Here is a 17,467-nt window from a genome sequence, read left to right on the forward strand (position 1 = left end):
CGCGGAAACCAGGACAAATCCCACAAGTGCTGCTTTTATACAGATACAAGATAACTTATGTCGACCTTATGTTATAGAGATCTACTTTTATTATCGAGCAGGGGCCTGAGAATAGGGCCCAGGCGTCAAGAGGTTAAGTATTCAGAATATTTAAAAGCATTTAAATCTTTATCTGAACGTGGCTCTACAGAAAATGTCATTTTTCTGGCTTTTGTTCTAAAGATATCACACATCAGAAGTCAGTGTGAGGACACAGGTTTCCCACCTCAGCCGCTCTGACCTTTGCCCTCGGTTTTAACATCAGATTTCATTGCAGACGGCCTCACGCTCCTGCTGCACTGGGAGTTGTGTGTTAAATAACCCAGACTGTGGCGTTTTAATTTATCGCAATCTCATTAAAGATCTCCTCATCATGTGATAAGACTGTGTTAGTCTGTGAGGTGACTGCTGCAGAGCGTGAATATCAAACCAGGCTTACAAGTCTGGCCGTGTTCGGATAGAAAATCAGAAAAGGCAACTGGTCGGAATCTGCCTCATACAAAATGTGGCCTGAATCAATATGTCCTTGAATACTGTAAAGCGGAAATCTGGACAAATCCCACAAGTGTGACTATTATACAGATACAAGATAACTTATGTAGACCATATGTTATAGAGATATACTTTTATTATCGAGCAGGTGCCTGAGAATAGGGCCCAGGTGTCAAGAGGTTAAGTATTCAGAATATTTAAAAGCATTTAAATCTTTATCTGAACGTGGCTCTACAGAAAATGTCATTTTTCTGGCTTTTGCTCTAAAGATATCACACATCAGAAGTCAGTGCGAGGACACAGGTTTCCCACCTCAGCCGCTCTGACCTTTGCCCTCCCTTTTAACATCAGATTTCACTGCAGACGGCCTCACGCTCCTGCTGCACTGGGAGTTGTGTGTTAAATAACCCAGACTGTGGCGTTTTAATTTATCACAATCTCATTAAAGATCTCCTCATCATGTGATAAGACTCTGTTACTCTGTGAGGTGACTGCTGCAGAGCGTGAATAACAAACCAGGCTTACAAGTCGAGCCATGTTCGGATAGAAAAATCAGAAAAGGCGACTGGTCGGACTCTGCCACATACAAAATATGGCCTGAATCAATATGTCCTTGAATACTGTAAAGCGGAAATCCGGACAAATCCCACAAGTGTGACTATTATACAGATACAAGATAACTTATGTAGACCTTATGTTATAGAGATATGCTTTTATTATCGAGCAGGGGCCTGAGAATAGGGCCCAGGCGTCAAGAGGTTAAGTATTCAGAATATTTCAATGCATTTAAATCTTTACCTGATAAAATGTCACTTTTCTGGCTTTTGTTCTAAAGATCTCACACATCAGAAGTCAGTGTGAGGACACAGGTTTCCCACCTCAGCCGCTCTGACCTTTGCCCTCCCTGTGGTGGCTCTCGTTGAGTTTTTTAAAAACCCAGAATCAAAGCTCAATCCGCCGTTGCACTAATTGTCGGTGGCTCTGAACAGCCGAGTCAGCTAAACGTTGTGAATGTAAAAACGTGTGTGTGCGATTGCATCGGCTGCTAACTCCATGCTCATCTCTCTCCAGAGTCCCGTACTTGGCTGTGGCTCGAACCTTTGAGAAGATTGAAGAGGACTCTGGCAGGTAAGCGCTCCATATGGAGGAAGAGACGGCTTCTATCCCCACATTGAGGCGAACGCCATTTGGGAGAAAACGATCGCTGAATATTCAAAGCGTCCACATTAACCAAAAGCGGTTTTACAGAAATTACCACTCAGGCTTTCTGCTGGGATTTTACTGGAGTGTGATTAGAGAAATGTCTCTCAGCCAGGAAAAGTGAGGGAGCTGGATTCATTTCCGAGCACGGCCGGGGGGAGATGAAGGAAATTTACAAATTGATCAGTTTCTAGGAATGTTTTAAAAAAATCTTTCGTAACACGTTTTCTCATTTAATTTTAGATTGTTTTTTTTAAATTCACTTATTTTACAACCTTGGACTAAAACTAAATGAAGGGAACCAATACTTAAAATAATTTTTGGATGAATGACATATTGTCAGACCCTTTTTAATAGACCTGGTTAAAAAAAATCTTAAATGGACAGAGTTAAGTTCTTGTGAATGACGATTTTAAATCGATATGCTGCCTCCCAAATTGATTTAAAAAAAAACCAAAAACATATTTATTGGCTTATACCGGGGGGGGTTATATTGGGGGAGCAACATCACCCCAGAGCTGGTTGACCAGCTCTTGTTTTTGCACAAGAATCTAAACATACCCAAGCACTAGCTTTGTATCGCCTACATGCAAACAACAATAGCCTTATTTGTTTATTTCAAAGTTTATATTTTAAGTAAACTTTTATTCTACTATTTAATTTACCTTTTATTTATTGTTAAAAAGTAGCCTAAGTGGCTTACATTTCTTAATCTGTCAGTTTGTGTGGAGTTGACAGGGGCTATACAATAATAGGGCACATTTTTATTTATTTTCTCTATTGGCTGCCCGGCAGTCATTAAGTTAATGTTAATATTTGAAATAAAACTGGTAAAGCTCTAAGTGAATTTGACTGTGTTGTGTTTGAAGGAATGATTCAACATTTTTCCATGGTCCAGTATTTAAAAAAAAAAAGAACCAAAAGAAATCCCAGGAAATCGTAATATCGAATCGCAATACTTACAGAATCGCAATACCCACAGAAATCACAATACATATCGTATCGCCACCTAAGTATCGTGATAGTATCGTATCGGGAGGTCCCTGCTGATTCCCGTCCCTAGGTAGACCTGGTCCTGAACTTCATGGATCGTCTTCTTCACTGACGTCTCTGACTCAGACTCTTCCCAGAGCACGGACGTGAGATCCAGTCCCAAGCGCTCACAGGAGACACATTCAGGACGCGTTTTAATACCTTGTATAAAAGACTGAATTTAGTGCTCTCAGGTTGATATTATTAACATGTCTGAACCGAGCCTTCGCCGCAGGAACCTCGATCATTTCCGATAAAGGATGATTTGAAACCAAAGCCTCTTACGAAAGAATTGAAAACACATTTCTTTTATTTAATCTTTTTCCGGATATTAAATGACAAACCTCTCCCGTTAATGACTGACTGACTGAATTCCTTCCCACCTTCTGCAGGTGATGTATAGAGCTCATCCGCCTCCCGACCCGAGCCTCCGTTTCTGATTAAAACCTCCAGACAAATCTCATTTCCCGCCTCCCAGTATTTACAGAAAGGCTTTAAAATTCATTTAACCCGTCTTCCTTTTTTCTCACCGAATCCCTGTGTCTGCTCCCAGGCTGAGAAACATCGAGACTCTGTCCAACCTGCTCCGCTCGGTGCTGCTGCTCTCTCCAGGTAAATGGTGTTTTATCTTTCCCATAATGCATTCTGATGTAGCTACACGGGCAGCTGGCCGCCAGCCACTCTATCAAGGAGACGCTGATGAAGCCAGGTCGCACATAAAAGTGGGAGAATGAGTCACTTCATTGATGTGTGTTTGTTTGTTGCTGTGTGTGAGTGTGTGTGTGTGTGTGTGTGTGTGTGTACGTACCTGTGAGATTCCAATAGTGTGTTTTTGATTGTGTGTGTCTGAGCTTCAGTCTGGTGCTATTTGTGAATGCATGGGGCCATGTGCTCTACTTGTGTGTTCTTTTTGCTGTGTGTGAGTGTGTGTATTTATGTTTGATGGTGTGTTTCTTTCTGTGCTGGGTGTCCTTAGAGTGTATTTCTTTCACTGTATCTGTGTGTGTGAGTGTGTTTCTGTGTCTGTGCGTCCAGGTTTGTGTTTATGAGTTTGTCTGAGTTTCTGTGGGTGTGTGAGCGAGCAGGCAGGTGGTTTGATGGAGTCTTCAGAGTGTGTGTCTGTACGTCCATGTTTGTGTGTCACAACTGAGCCTGTGTTCCTCCATGAATCCTTTAGTATGTTTGTGTGTCGCTAGTGTGTGTTGTGTCCCGGGTTCTGTCTGTTTTTATGTGTGTGTCTTCTCTTTGTAGGTATGTATTTTTGTGTCGATGTTTTTCAGTTATAATCTGTGCATGCTTATGTGTTGTCTCATAGAGTGTGTGTCTGTACGTCCATGTTTGTGTGTCACAACTGAGCCTGTGTTTCTCCATGAATCCTTTAGTATGTTTGTGTGTCGCTAGTGTGTGTTGTGTCCCGGGTTCTGTCTGTTTTTATGTGTGAGTCTGTGTTTTCCTCTTTGTAGGTTTGTATTTTTGTGTTGATGCTTTTCAGTTATAATCTGTGCATGCGTATGTGTTGTCTCATAGAGTGTGTCTCTGTACGTCCATGTTTGTGTGTCACAACTGAGCCTGTGTTTCTCCATGAATCCTTCAGTATGTTTGTGTGTCGCTAGTGTGTGTTGTGTGTCCCGGGTTCTGTCTGTTTTTATGTGTGAGTCTGTGTTTTCCTCTTTGTAGGTTTGTATTTTTGTGTTGATGCTTTTCAGTTATAATCTGTGCATGCGTATGTGTTGTCTCATAGAGTGTGTGTCTGTATGTCCATGTTTGTGTCACAACTAAGCCTGTGATCCTCCATGAATCCTTTAGTATGTTTGTGTGTCGCTAGTGTGTGTTGTGTCCCGAGTTCTGTCTGTTTTTATGTGTGAGTCTGTGTCTTCCTATTTGTAGGTTTGTATTTTTGTGTTGATGCTTTTCAGTTATAATCTGTGCATGTGTATGTGTTGTCTCATAGAGTGTGTGTCTGTACGTCCATGTTTGTGTGTCACAACTGAGCCTGTGTTTCTCCTTGAATCCTTTAGTATGTTTGTGTGTCGCTAGTGTGTGTTGTGTCCCGGGTTCTGTCTGTTTTTATGTGTGTGTCTGTGTCTTCTCTTTGTAGGTTTGTATTTTTGTGTTGATGTTTTTCAGTTATAATCTGTGCATGCTTATGTGTTGTCTCATAGAGTGTGTGTCTGTACGTCCATGTTTGTGTGTCACAACTGAGCCTGTGTTCCTCCATGAATCCTTTAGTATGTTTGTGTGTCGCTAGTGTGTGTTGTGTCCCGGGTTCTGTCTGTTTTTATGTGTGCGTCTGTGTTTTCCTCTTTGTAGGTTTGTATATTTGTATCGATGTTTTTCAGTTATAATCTGTGCATGCGTATGTGTTGTCTCATAGAGTGTGTGTGTGTTTGTGTGTTAACCTTCTTATTTATGTTGTGTCCCTAGACGACCTGCTGTGCTGTGTGTACCTGTGTTTGAACCAGCTGGGTCCTGCCTACCTGGGAATGGAGCTTGGCATCGGGGAGACAATCCTGATGAAAGCTGTTGCTCAAGCAACCGGTAAAGGGCACACACACACACAACCACACACAACACACACAACCACAAAACAGGCACACAATCATAAGCATGCTGTTGCACCCAAACACTTGCCTAAATACCGCGGCCACCCTCCTCTGCTCATCAGGCAGCCGCTGCTATTTACCGTCTCTCCCTCTCGTTTCCAGGGCGACAATTGGACAAAATTAAAGCCGAGGCGCAGGAGAAGGGAGACTTGGGCCTAGTGGCCGAGAGTTCCCGTAGCAACCAGCGCATGATGTTCCAACCGGCCAGTCTGACAGCAGGGGGCGTGTTCAGGAAATTGAAGGAGATTGCCAGCATGAGCGGGAACTCGGTGAGCCACGGAAAACAACAATTTCATTAGAGGGAAAGCAGGCTTGAGAAAATATTGTTTTCACTCTGTTTGCGTCTCGCTATCGAGGTGAGGGAGGGATAACAAAGAACATGTTAATGTGATTGTGTATTGATCGAGGGATTGTTAGTGTATTTGTCGACATCTGAGGACGGAGGTAATTCCTCAGCCTTTCGAATAAGTCGTCGCCTGACTAGAAAACTTTGAAGCAATTAGTTATTCCTCCCCGCTGCTACTGGGTGTGTGTGTTGTTTTTGTGTTTTTAATACTGCGGGTGGAACATGGGGTTTGTACTCGCTGGTGACCTCAAGTCTTTTTTTGCATTCCGTCTCTTTTCGCTCTTCTTCTGTGAATCTCAATTTCCCACTGGCTGCCTCAGGCCATGAATAAGAAAATCGACATCATCAAAGGCCTCTTTGTGGCGTGCCGCTTCGCCGAGGCCCGCTACATAGTCAGGTAGAATAACACTCACACAACACACACACACACACATATACAGACATACAGACAGGCTCGAGTGTGTGTGTGATCACAGGCACGTATACACATCTGCAAGGAAAGATGCACATACATGTACATGTTGAATGGTCAGGCAGGTTTCCACACTGACCGCTGCTGGTGTTGTGGATTTGATCGACAGGTCCCTGGGTGGGAAGCTGAGGATCGGCCTGGCGGAGCAGAGCGTCCTATCAGCACTCACTCTGGCTGTGTGCTTGACCCCACCTGGACAAGGTAGCCTGGAATTTTTTTAAAAGGATGTGTTTAAAAAGGCATTTCATCTTTAAAAACAGTCAGTCAGTCGCCCGGCGTGTCCGCGGAGCCGGGGTCTGCTTGCTGTTATCGCTCCTCCTGTTCACCCCGGCCATGAAAAGGCTCCTTCCTGAAGTCGTTCAAATGCAAAGCGACAAAGTCCCCGGTTCTTGTTTTCATGAAACACTTCTTTCAGGAGCTTATCTGAATTTAATTTGAGGCTTCCGCTGTCTGAGCTGAACAGTTGTGGAAGTTACCGTAGTGTTTATTACTTTAGGCACAGCCCAGGCAGGAGAACACAAAGGCAAAATGCTCTTTTTAAAAAAAACTGCTTTGGACTTTTCTACCTTCGCCTGCCGAAGCCTCAAATTGGCTTTGTGAATATCTTTTTGTCCCCAGTAGAAACGCTGACATTTAATCAGTTTCCTTGTTAGGAGTGTGCAGACTTCCATGTGTTTAAGGTTCGTCTGTACATGTGGTATGTCTCATTAAAGGAGAGCAAGGTGGGGCGTTAAGTCAAGAGACGGTACGTTTTATTTATAGAAAGGTGTTAAATATTCTTTGGCATTCATTACAACAGCTAACGATGAAATTTCATATAGAGTGAGTCCATCAAACCCAGTTATCCCTCCCATGAGATTGTTGACTGCAAAAGACAAACACAAAGCGGTTTCCTCTGTGTGTGATCGACACGTCTTCTCACCTCCGTGTTGCTGAATTCATCACTCGCAGGACGGAGAGTTTAGACCTTATCTCTCAGCAGCTGCTCTCAGCACGGAGCCGGCCTCCTCTCACCAGCTCCACACACACACCAGAGGGAATAGATTCAGCCCCGACTTATTAGTATTCGCACCTTATTCCCGACTAGAGGTATGCTTTAATAAGAGTCAATTAGACCACAGGCTGGGTGGCGAGATCTGCATTGATCTGTGTGGTCTGGTCTGGAAATGTTGTTCTTAGCTTTTTTTTTTTTTTTAAATCTATTTAATTTGCCATTATCTTTATCAGGCAGGTCAATTTGGAGTAGATTTCTTTGTGGAGCTCAAGTGGATCATTGCAATTAATAATTTAGGGGTCTGTCGTATTTAAATACATCATGATTATTCATGTGAAGCTGCCTTCAAGGTCTTATCTGCAACATTTCACCCACGCTGGATCTGGAGTATAAAGTGTTTATTTCTAGAAAACACCGAGCTGCAGGTAAACACGAGTAATTGAGCCGCTCCAAGTCTCGTATTTCCCCGGCCTTTTGAAGTGCCTCTGAAGTTTTTGTGCAACAACTATCCGCTCGTGCAGATGTTCAGAAAGTAACACGGATCTGTTTGAAATGCATTTTTTTTTTTCTTCCCCTCCTCCCTTGGCAGATTTCCCTCCCGCTGTGATCGATGCCGGGAAGGGGATGAGCGCCGAGAGCAAGAAGGCCTGGATCGAAGAGAAGAGTCTCATCCTCAAACAGACTTATTGGTAACTGAAGCCTAAACAAACTCCTCTGGTTTGACTTTGCAGTGTCTCCCCGGTGTCTCGGCGACGCCTTATCCCCTTTAAGCCGCGTCCCTCATTCTCCCGCACTCATTCTGCTCACTTTCATATTGGACGATATTGATTTCTTTCTTTTCCTCCATCTCTCTCTCTCTTGTTTTTCTCCTCAAACACCCGTCTTTTGTCTCTGACTCACCCGCTGTTCAGCGAGATGCCCAATTACGACATCCTCCTCCCGGTGCTCCTGAAGGAGGGCATAGACCAGCTGCCCAATCACTGCAAGCTCACTCCAGGTAAGCAACCAATCGAGGGGCGGGAAGGGTTATTTAATTCCAAAAAATGGTGACTGCGGTGTGTTTATCGATCCGCTCAGTGGAGGTGAGTCCGTTATTTTATTTCAGTCATTTATCACTGAAAGATAAAAGATACCACTCTGAGGATTAGCTCCCAATTACACTGTTGTCAAGCCATTTGTGATAAGGAGCCCTGGCACCGAGGTGGGAAATTATTACCGGCCGCCATCCGAGCGGCACTAAATTGGGAAACTAAATTGGACGCTGTGGGTCAGTTAGACGGATCTAGCTGCTCTTCTGGCAGCTAAACAGTTGTCGTTCAGGGAGCTTTGTCGCTTCTATAGTGCGTTTGTAGTTAAAGGAGCCGTTGAATTATGTTGGAAAGCACCGGCCGGTTTGGACAGAACACGACTGTCCTGTCAATTCTGGCTTGCTGCTCTGTGAGCTACTGTTTAACCACTTTTGGGGGCGGGTGAGTATTTTTCATTATTTCACTCCCCTGCTGCCGTTGTAGCTTAACTTTGGCGGCGCAGCCCAGGGGGATGTGAGTCAGATTCCTTTCATTTCGGGTCCAAATGAGAATGCAAACAAAACTTAATTTCATCTGTGATTTAGTCGCAGGGAAAAAGAAAGTTGTGGGTGTGATGTTGTGATGTGTCATGTGGGAATGTGTCACTGGAGCTAATTTCACAGCTCCTGGGTTTCTTCCCGAGATCTGCCTCACTCTCGTAACCTGCAGGCCCGTTAAGCGCGAATCCCCCCCCTCCTCTTCCTCCTCTTCCTCCTCTTCACACTCAAGTAGAAAATAAAGAAAACTTCTCCTCGTTCGCTCTCCATTTGTTTTCTCAACTGTTTATAATTCATGAAAAATGCATAACCGCTTCTTTTCATCCTGATTGGTTGGAGTCCCGCTGTTTAAAGCTGTTTTGCTTCACGCCGTCTCGCCACCTTTTCTTCTCTCAGGTGTGCCGCTGAGGCCCATGCTGGCGTGCCCCACAAAGGGCGTTGGCGAGGTGCTGAAGAGGTTTGACGAGGCGGCGTTCACCTGCGAGTACAAGTACGACGGCGAGCGTGCACAGGTGTGTTTTGTGTGTGTGTCTGTCTGTGTGCAATGTGACAGAGTGCAACTGTTTCGGCAGCGAACATATGCCGGCTGAATTTTGTATGCGTATACCTTACGGCTGTGTTCTCTGAGTGTGAGATATTGCTGTTGTGTGACTTTCGCTGTGTGTTCACTTGACTGTGTGCATGCATGCATGGTGTTTCTGCAGTGTGTGAATGTGTGAGTGTGTGTCTGTGTGTGTGTGTGTGTACCTATTCTTTTAAGATAAACAGTAGTGCTGCTTTGCCCTGGGCTTGTAGGCAGAGCAGGCTCCCTCCACCATTGTGAGAGGAGGAAGAGGAGGAGGAGGGGGGGTTGGAGATGTTGAGCAGTGAGGTAAGAGGCTGGAGACGGTGGAGTCGAGACACATTAAGAGACAGAGCGAGATGAAGACACAACGGTGAAACAGTGGAAGTGAGGAAATTGAGAGAGAAACATGTGAAGAGACTGTAATGTAAACTCCCTCCAGCTGTATTGTTAATTTTGGACAGTCATGCCAATAAAGTGTCTTTGAACTGAGCTGAATTGGGAAAGAGAGAGATGAGCAGGAAGAGAGACGGAGAGAGAGAGAGAGAGAGAGAGAGAGAGAGTCAACGTTATGACGTCCTCCTCTTCTCTCTCTCAATTTTCTCCTCTCTCTCTCTCTTTCTCTCTCTCTCTGTCTCTCTCTGGTCTCACTGCAGTGGACTTTACCTCCAACAGCCAGCAGAGGGACTCACGGTACACCACTCACTAAGACCCTCACAATGTGTGTGTCCATGTGCGTGTGTGTAGCAGTGTTTGTCACTGTGTGTGTATCTGCGTCTGTGGCTCAAAATGAATCAAAATATCTGTGTGTATTCATGCAGTGTGCCCTGTCTAATCAATCAAGGAACTTACTGTCTGTGTGTGTATGTATTTAAGTTTACTACTATTATTTATCAGCGATGACACCTATTGATCAGGCTGAAAAAAAAGAACTGGAATCGAGCCAGAGTCGTTAAAAAGGTACAACTTAAAATACAATGAGGCTATTTAGGGCCCTAATGAGAAAATGTGTGTTTAAGACTGGACACTATATTACAGAAAAGCCTTTAAATACAGATGTTAAATACATATTGTTACTACCCTGGTGTCAAGTCCTCTGATGGAGATGTGTAGAGGCAGAGAAGACATGATCTGGAGGTCTGGAGGTCTACAGGTCTGGAGGTCTGCAGGATCAGTGTGTTTTCTGTTCAGTACTGGGAGTTGCCTTGTCCCTGGCTGTGGGATAAGACGCCTTGAATCGGCCTCCATTCTCAAGGATATAATAATAATCCTGCCATGACTCCTTCTAGTCACCTGGACTTGTTATCTGAGGAGGCTGTAGGTTAGGAGGCAGAGAGGGTCGTCCACTGAACAGAATAAGTGACCCTTCACTCTGAAGGGTCACTGGGTCAGATACTGAACCTCTGCCTGTGCTGATGGTGTGTGAATGACTCAGTGGTCCATAAGACTGGAAACGCACCCGTTCACTGTAGATACAGTTCTGCCACAGACTGAAATGATCCTGTTGTACAAGAAATAATGAAGTCGATGAGCTTCAGTTGTTGAACAACTGAAGCTCATCGACTTCATTATTTCATTCACCACAGATCAATTAGAAGCTCAGTCATCTTTTATTAAACATCTCTGCAGAGGATTCAATATTGAGATTCATATATTTCAGCTCAACTGGATTTTTTTTTACTAGGTTTTACCAGACCTTACAGTATATCACTTTAGACCTTCGATTCGGATATGGAGAAATAGTAGATAAGCCCGAGGAACATCCACAAAGGAGGAATCCCTGCAGCACAGACAGACATGCAACAGATACAGATTCAAACTGTATCTCCTGGAAGCATCTGCGGGTTCATTTCCAATCCTCGGCATCACAGCGTTCAGGACACGATGCCGGGAGAGGTCTTGTGGAGTCTGTGCCTTCGGCTGCACCAGGATGAGCTGTATCATTTTAATCAGGTGGTTTTGAAAGGTGGCTGACGATGATGGAAACTGGCACTCAAGACCACATCAGTTCCCCAGTCTGATGTCAGCATATTCCAATGAATTCCACAGGCGTATAATCATTTCCTCAAACCTCCATCGACCAGATAAACACTGACCCGTTTTAAATCTTTGTTCTTCTTTTATTTATCATCTTGCATTATTTATTTCTCTCCCCACAGATTCACATTCTGGAGAGCGGCGAGGTGCGAGTGTTCAGCCGCAACCAGGAAGACAACACCAGCAAATACCCTGATATCATCTCTCGCATTCCCAAGGTAAGAGCAGCTGAACACACAGCTCAGCCCCCGGGAGGCAGGCGAGTCGATGTGAGACCCTGATTGTCACCCGACGGCTTCTACAGTGCGCGAGTAACAACTGCACACGTTTATCTCGCTCACTCAGTCTCTTTTCATTCTCTCTTAACCCACCTCTCATCTGTCTGCTCTCCGTGTGCCCGCTCCTGCTCTCTGCCTCCCATTTGAAAGCCATTTGCTTTTCTCCTCTTGTCCCCTCTTCAGCCGTCAGGGACCCACCGGGAGTCATTCAGTGGTTTCTTTTCCTAGGTTCACTCAGGATGGACATTTTGAATCAACAAGTTGTTTAATTTAAAGCTGCGGGTGAGCAGAGGATCTGCTAGGAGCTGATCACCGGCACCTGAAGCACCTGGCACTTGGCCCGGAGTCATCCAAGCACGCTCGCTGCCTCTCCACCCGCTGAGTGTTTCTCTGCTTTAGTGCAGAGCAGCAGTCACTAATAAAGCTGTATCAGTTCGCTCTCTCCTCTCTCGCCTCTCTCGCCTCCCTCGTTCACGGTGGCTGTTTACAAAGACTCTGTCCAATACACATCCGTCAACGATCAATTATATTAAAGGGAAATTCCCGCCTGGTTTGTACTAATCAGGACAAGTTAGTGAATTAAATAAACACTCAGATCAGTCAAGCAACGTTAGTAATGAGTCCCTTAGCTGGAATTCGTAAAAGACGTGATTTATTGTTTGTAAAAGGAAAACCGAGTCGGCTTCTCCTGCACGGAGGTTTTTTTAGGCCTATTTCAAACACAAGAAAATGAATTTGTTTCTCCAAACAACACCTGACATCTGGCATTTTATTTGGAGGTAAAAGATTGACAAAATGGCTACAACAGAGTTTTTGAGAAACCTGCCTCTTATGATTTTAAAAGTAAAATTTTGAAGAATGCATTTGTGAGTGGGCGCGTTGAAGAAGTTTCAAACATGCGATGAATGCAAATCTGGAAGATAGAAAACCCTCAAAGAGAATGCAAATGTTTTTTATTTGGAGGTAAAAGATTGACAAAATGGCTACAACAGAGTTTTTAAGAAACCTCTTAAAATGATTTAAAAGTTCAATTTTGAAGAATGCATTTATTTTCTGGGGGATCAAATTTTAACATATAAATATTTGATACATCCCATTATGGCATGTGGATATTTCCTGATTTAAGTGGCATTGCAAATATCAACAATCAAATATTGAATTAATAATATAATATATAAATATATATCATATTCCTCTGAGTAGAGCTGCTTCTAGACATCCACTGAAGTCTGGATATTCTCCTGAAATGTTGATCCAGACAGTCTTCAGAGTTTTGGAGCCCTTGTGAGAATACAGCAAGAAAAAAATAATTCACAGCAAGTGAGTGGGCGCGTTGAAGAAGTTTCAAACATGCGATGAATGCAAATCTAGAAGATGAAAAACCCTCAAAGACAATGCAAATGTTTTTTATTTGGAGGTAAAAGATTGACAAAATGGCTACAGCAGAGTTTTTAAGAAACCTGCCTCTTGTGATTTTAAAAATTCAATTTTGTAGAATGCATTTATATTTTGGGGGATCAAACCTTTCACATATAAATATTTGATACATCCATTACTGCATGTGGGTATTTCCTGATTTAAGTGGCATTGCAAATATCAACAATCAAATATTGAATTAAGAATATAATATATATTTAAATATGATATTGTTCTGATTAGAGCTGCATCTAGACATCCACTGAAGTCTGGATATTCTCCTGAAGTGTTGATCCAGACATTCTTCAGAGTTTTGGAGCCCATGTGAGAATACAGCAAGAAAAAATTAATTCACAGCAAGTGAGTGGGCGCGTTGATGAAGTTTCAAACATGCGACGGATGCAAAACTGGAAGATGAAAAAACCCACAAAGGGAATGCAAATATCTCAGCATGACAAAGAGGAACCATGCATACATACATACATACATAGAGATGGTAGAGATCTAGGTACCGACTACAAAACACGGGATTTCCAGAGTGGAATTTATATTTCATGTGCGTCCTCCTGAGTGATCTCCCCCGACGCCGCCATGTGCCTGAACGTTCCGGACATTTCCCTGTTGTTGTTGTGAAGTCTGGTCTTACATGGCTGTGGGCAGCAGGGATCCAATCTCCTCTCAAACCAAAGTCGTGTCTCGGGTTAAACCGGCGAAAACATTAGAGTAGTTGTGACTAAAGAGATGTTTCTGTTTGTAAAAGTCTCTGAGTACTTGTGTGACTCTTGGGTTCAGCTGAACTTCTTTGTTCCTGTTCTTTCTCTCAGAGATCAGGCTTATTTTTAGTGTTTACTCATCACTTGCACAGCTCTGTTGGTTTTTACTGCTGCTGCTGCTGCTGCTGCTACACATTAAAAACTTTCCACAGAAGACGCGCTCCGGTGGCCTTGGCACTGAGCATGAACTGCAATACACCTTTGGCTGTGCCTTCATTTCCTGTCATCTCTCCGCTGTTAACTCAGCAGTAAAAGCACTGAAATGACTCAAATATCATTTTAGAGGCAACAACAGCCAAACAGCAGGATCATTTCGAAAGGGAGTGGGCACCATTGTGTGGAAAACATGTGGAATTATGTGGCACCATTTTCGCCAGATGGGAGGGAAAGTAAAAGGAGCAGCAGACATAAGCTGCAACTTCTGAAACTATTCTTGCCAGACGCCGTGTAAAATATCCAAGTGAGCCTCTGTGAGAAAACATCAAGAGTTTATCTGGAATAGATGTAGAAGATGCTGACGAAGATTTGAGAGTAGAATTTAAACGTGATGTCCTGCGTCCTTCACGTTCTACCTGGACGTCAGCTCTCACCTGAGCATTTTTGTATAGCCCATATTCACAAATCACAATTCGTCTCATAGGGCTTTAACATGGTGAGACATCCTCTGTCCTTAACCCTCAACAAGAGTCAGGACAAACTACTAAAAACCCTTTTAACAGGTGAAAATACGTAGAAACCTCAGAGAGACACATGTAAGGATCTGTCTCTCAGGACGGACACAAGTGCAATAGACAGGGTTCCCGCGGGGTCTTAAAAAGTCTTAAAAGGTCTTACATTTAATAATTGAAATTTTAGGCCTTAAAAAGTCCTAAAAAGGTCTTAAATTTGATTCGGCCAGAGCTGAGAAGTTAGAGGTTTTGTAGTGTAAGATGGGATGTTTAATTTCCTTCTCTGGACATGTTTTATAGAACATCCTTTTATTTCAATTTATTTCAGCATGTTTAATGCATGTTTAAAGCTTGTGTATTGTTATTGTTATGTTGAGTGGGTATAAATTTACTTTGTAAGTAATACTGTGACTCATTTCTTCTTTCATTGTAATTTTCCTTCATACTTTTTGCCAGTATAGATGGAAATAGGTCTTAAATTCTATTCAAAGTGGTCTTAAAAAGGTCTTAAAAAGTCTTAAATGTATCTTGTTAAAACCTGTAGGAACCCTGAATAGATGTCAAGTGTAGGAAAACATCATCAAGATTAAAGTTTTTTAGCAGCATTGATCTGCCATTCCCTCTACGATCAGCCCGCACGATATAGAATCCGGCATACTGGATCCAGCATTGCGACCTCTGACGCGCGATCCACAAATCGTAATCCATGGTGCGGCCACAGAGGCCCTGGATCTGCGGGAGATAAAGCAAAGGGATTCCTGGGAAGGGGGATAGGGATGGAGAAGAGGAAGGAGAAGCTCCCTGTGTCATGTGTAGGGTTGCAAAATTCCGGGAATATTCAAAGTTGGAAACTTTCCATGGGAATATACGGGAATTAACGGGAATTAACTGGAAATGTTGTGGGTAATTTATACTAACTGTATTTACCTTGTCATATACAGACATAAATATAAACATTTTGTTGTGTCATAGGCTGATTTGAGCCCTGAGGAAACTTTGGGCACTTGACTATATGCTTCTGCATCGTTGTGTCATTCTTAACATAGGTCTTTGCACAGTATTTGCAAATGTACACAGCCTTTCCTTCTACATTGGATGGGGTGAAATGTCTCCACACATGAGATAGTGCACGTGGCATTGTTCTCTAAAATAAGATGAGAAAAAAGTTTAAAAAAAACACTAATGCAATGCCAGAGATATAAATAGTTAGCCAAACAATTGGAATCGTCTGTAAACATATTTTACAATTGATGGATAAATGAATGGAAATAGTCTAGATGAACAGATGAACAATCCTCAATCAGCACGCTAATATATTTTCCACAGTAATATCATGGAAACTGACCTGACTAGTCCTGCACACTACAGCAGGCCTCAATAGCCCTGCTGTAGAGTGAAGGATGCTGGGAGTTATCTGTGCATGTGATGGAAGAATGCACAGTGGAGGGTTGAAATTCAACGTGTAGCGTGTGCTGCATTCCATACATCTTTAAAATAGAGTTTTGAATGATGTTTTATTGCTCAGCGTTTAATTTGCGTATTTTTATTTTTTTTTTCAAAATTCCCCAAATTCCCGAGCTTAACTTCCCATGGAAAGTTTCCAGAAAGTTTCCGGAAATTTACCGGAAACTCTCCGCCCCTTTGCAACCCTAGTCATGTGTCATAAATTCCCTCTGCGTCTTAGCGTCATCAGGGGTTTTTGCCTTGTAATCATACAATGATACAGGCCGAACTTGAGGGTACACTGAAGCTCAAGGTCAATTTTCCTCTCGTGAAAGCGTCCGACTCGGACAATCTCCTCCTGAGTTCTTCACATGTGAAAGACGAGCTCTAGAAAATGCACAGACCACATTTTCTAGATGTTTTTCCAGAGTTCACGTTCATTAAACCATGTGTACAGATGGAGTTTCCGATGTGAACTAGCTCCGCCTCCATCACACAATCAAGCTTGAGTAAACTTCCTTTCCCATCACTCTTCCTGTCCAGTGGAAAACCAGCAGCTCCGTCCCAGCAGGACTTGAACGGGTGGTGTTTTTCTCGGAGATTCTCCACCATCTCCGCCTTTAGTTTCTCATCATTTCTCACAACCCTCTCGTTTCTCCCTCACACTGACTCTCATCTGGCTCCCTTTTCTTTTCATATCTATAACAGCTGCATGGTTCTTTTGTCCCTCGCTCTCACCTCATTGCTTCATCTGTCCACTTGTCTCTTTCTCTCATGTCGCCGCGTCTAATCATCCCTCTTTTCTTCTTCATTACATCTTGATGATACCTGGTCGTTCCTTCACTGCTCGCTGCCAGTGTCTCACCTGGACTTCTCTTCTCACTCTTTTACTCATTCTTCTCTCTCTCTCTCTCTCTCTCTCTCTCTCTCTCTCTCTCTCTCTCTCTCTCTCTCTCTCTCTCTCTCTCTCTCTCTCTCTCTCTCTCTCTCTCTCTCTCTCTCTCTCTCTCTCTCCTCTCTCTCCCCCTCCCTCTCTCCCTCTCATCTTTTTCCAGCGCTGTGATTCAGCCTGTCTGCAGTTTCACCTTCTCTTCTGTCTCTGTGCCTCTCGTACTCTTCCCCTCTCACTCCCGACTCTCCCACACTCCCTACATATTCAGTCTTTTTTGTTTTTGCTTTCATTTCCTCTTCATCCCCGTCTCCCTTCTCACTATTTGTCTTTCGCTTCCATCCACATGTCTCTCGCTCTTCTCCCTTTCTCGTCTTTCCCTCGACGCCCGTAACCTGTTTTTCTTGTCTGTCATTTTTCATCTCTCTCCTTGGCTGTCTCTTACCTTTCTCTCCTCCATTATCTCGGCCTTAACTCTGAGCTTTTGGATGGATAAAAACAAACAGAGAGAGAAGTTTGTGCCTAAATTGCTTGTTGTTATAAAGATGAAGCATTTTTCCTGTCTTTATGTAATTCACAATTCTCAATTTAGTAGATTTAATTTACCTGTGCTGTGAAAGTAGCCGGCGTCAGCTGTTTAAATCTCAGATATTGATTTA

General features: G+C 43.3%; 1 protein-coding gene across 1 annotated transcript in view; it reads left to right on the top strand.

The window, feature by feature from the left end:
• Positions 1–17,467, top strand: part of lig1 (ligase I, DNA, ATP-dependent) — a 61,566-nt gene that overhangs the window by 16,785 nt on the left and 27,314 nt on the right. Inside the window, 10 exon segments of the mRNA XM_061084314.1 lie at positions 1,603–1,659; positions 3,317–3,375; positions 5,188–5,301; positions 5,469–5,635; positions 6,033–6,109; positions 6,294–6,385; positions 7,768–7,867; positions 8,090–8,175; positions 9,139–9,254; positions 11,464–11,559. Coding sequence (XP_060940297.1) covers positions 1,603–1,659; positions 3,317–3,375; positions 5,188–5,301; positions 5,469–5,635; positions 6,033–6,109; positions 6,294–6,385; positions 7,768–7,867; positions 8,090–8,175; positions 9,139–9,254; positions 11,464–11,559 — 964 coding nt within the window.

The sequence above is a fragment of the Limanda limanda genome, chromosome 13 (assembly GCF_963576545.1).
Source record: "Limanda limanda chromosome 13, fLimLim1.1, whole genome shotgun sequence".
Taxonomy (NCBI): Eukaryota; Metazoa; Chordata; class Actinopteri; order Pleuronectiformes; family Pleuronectidae; genus Limanda; species Limanda limanda.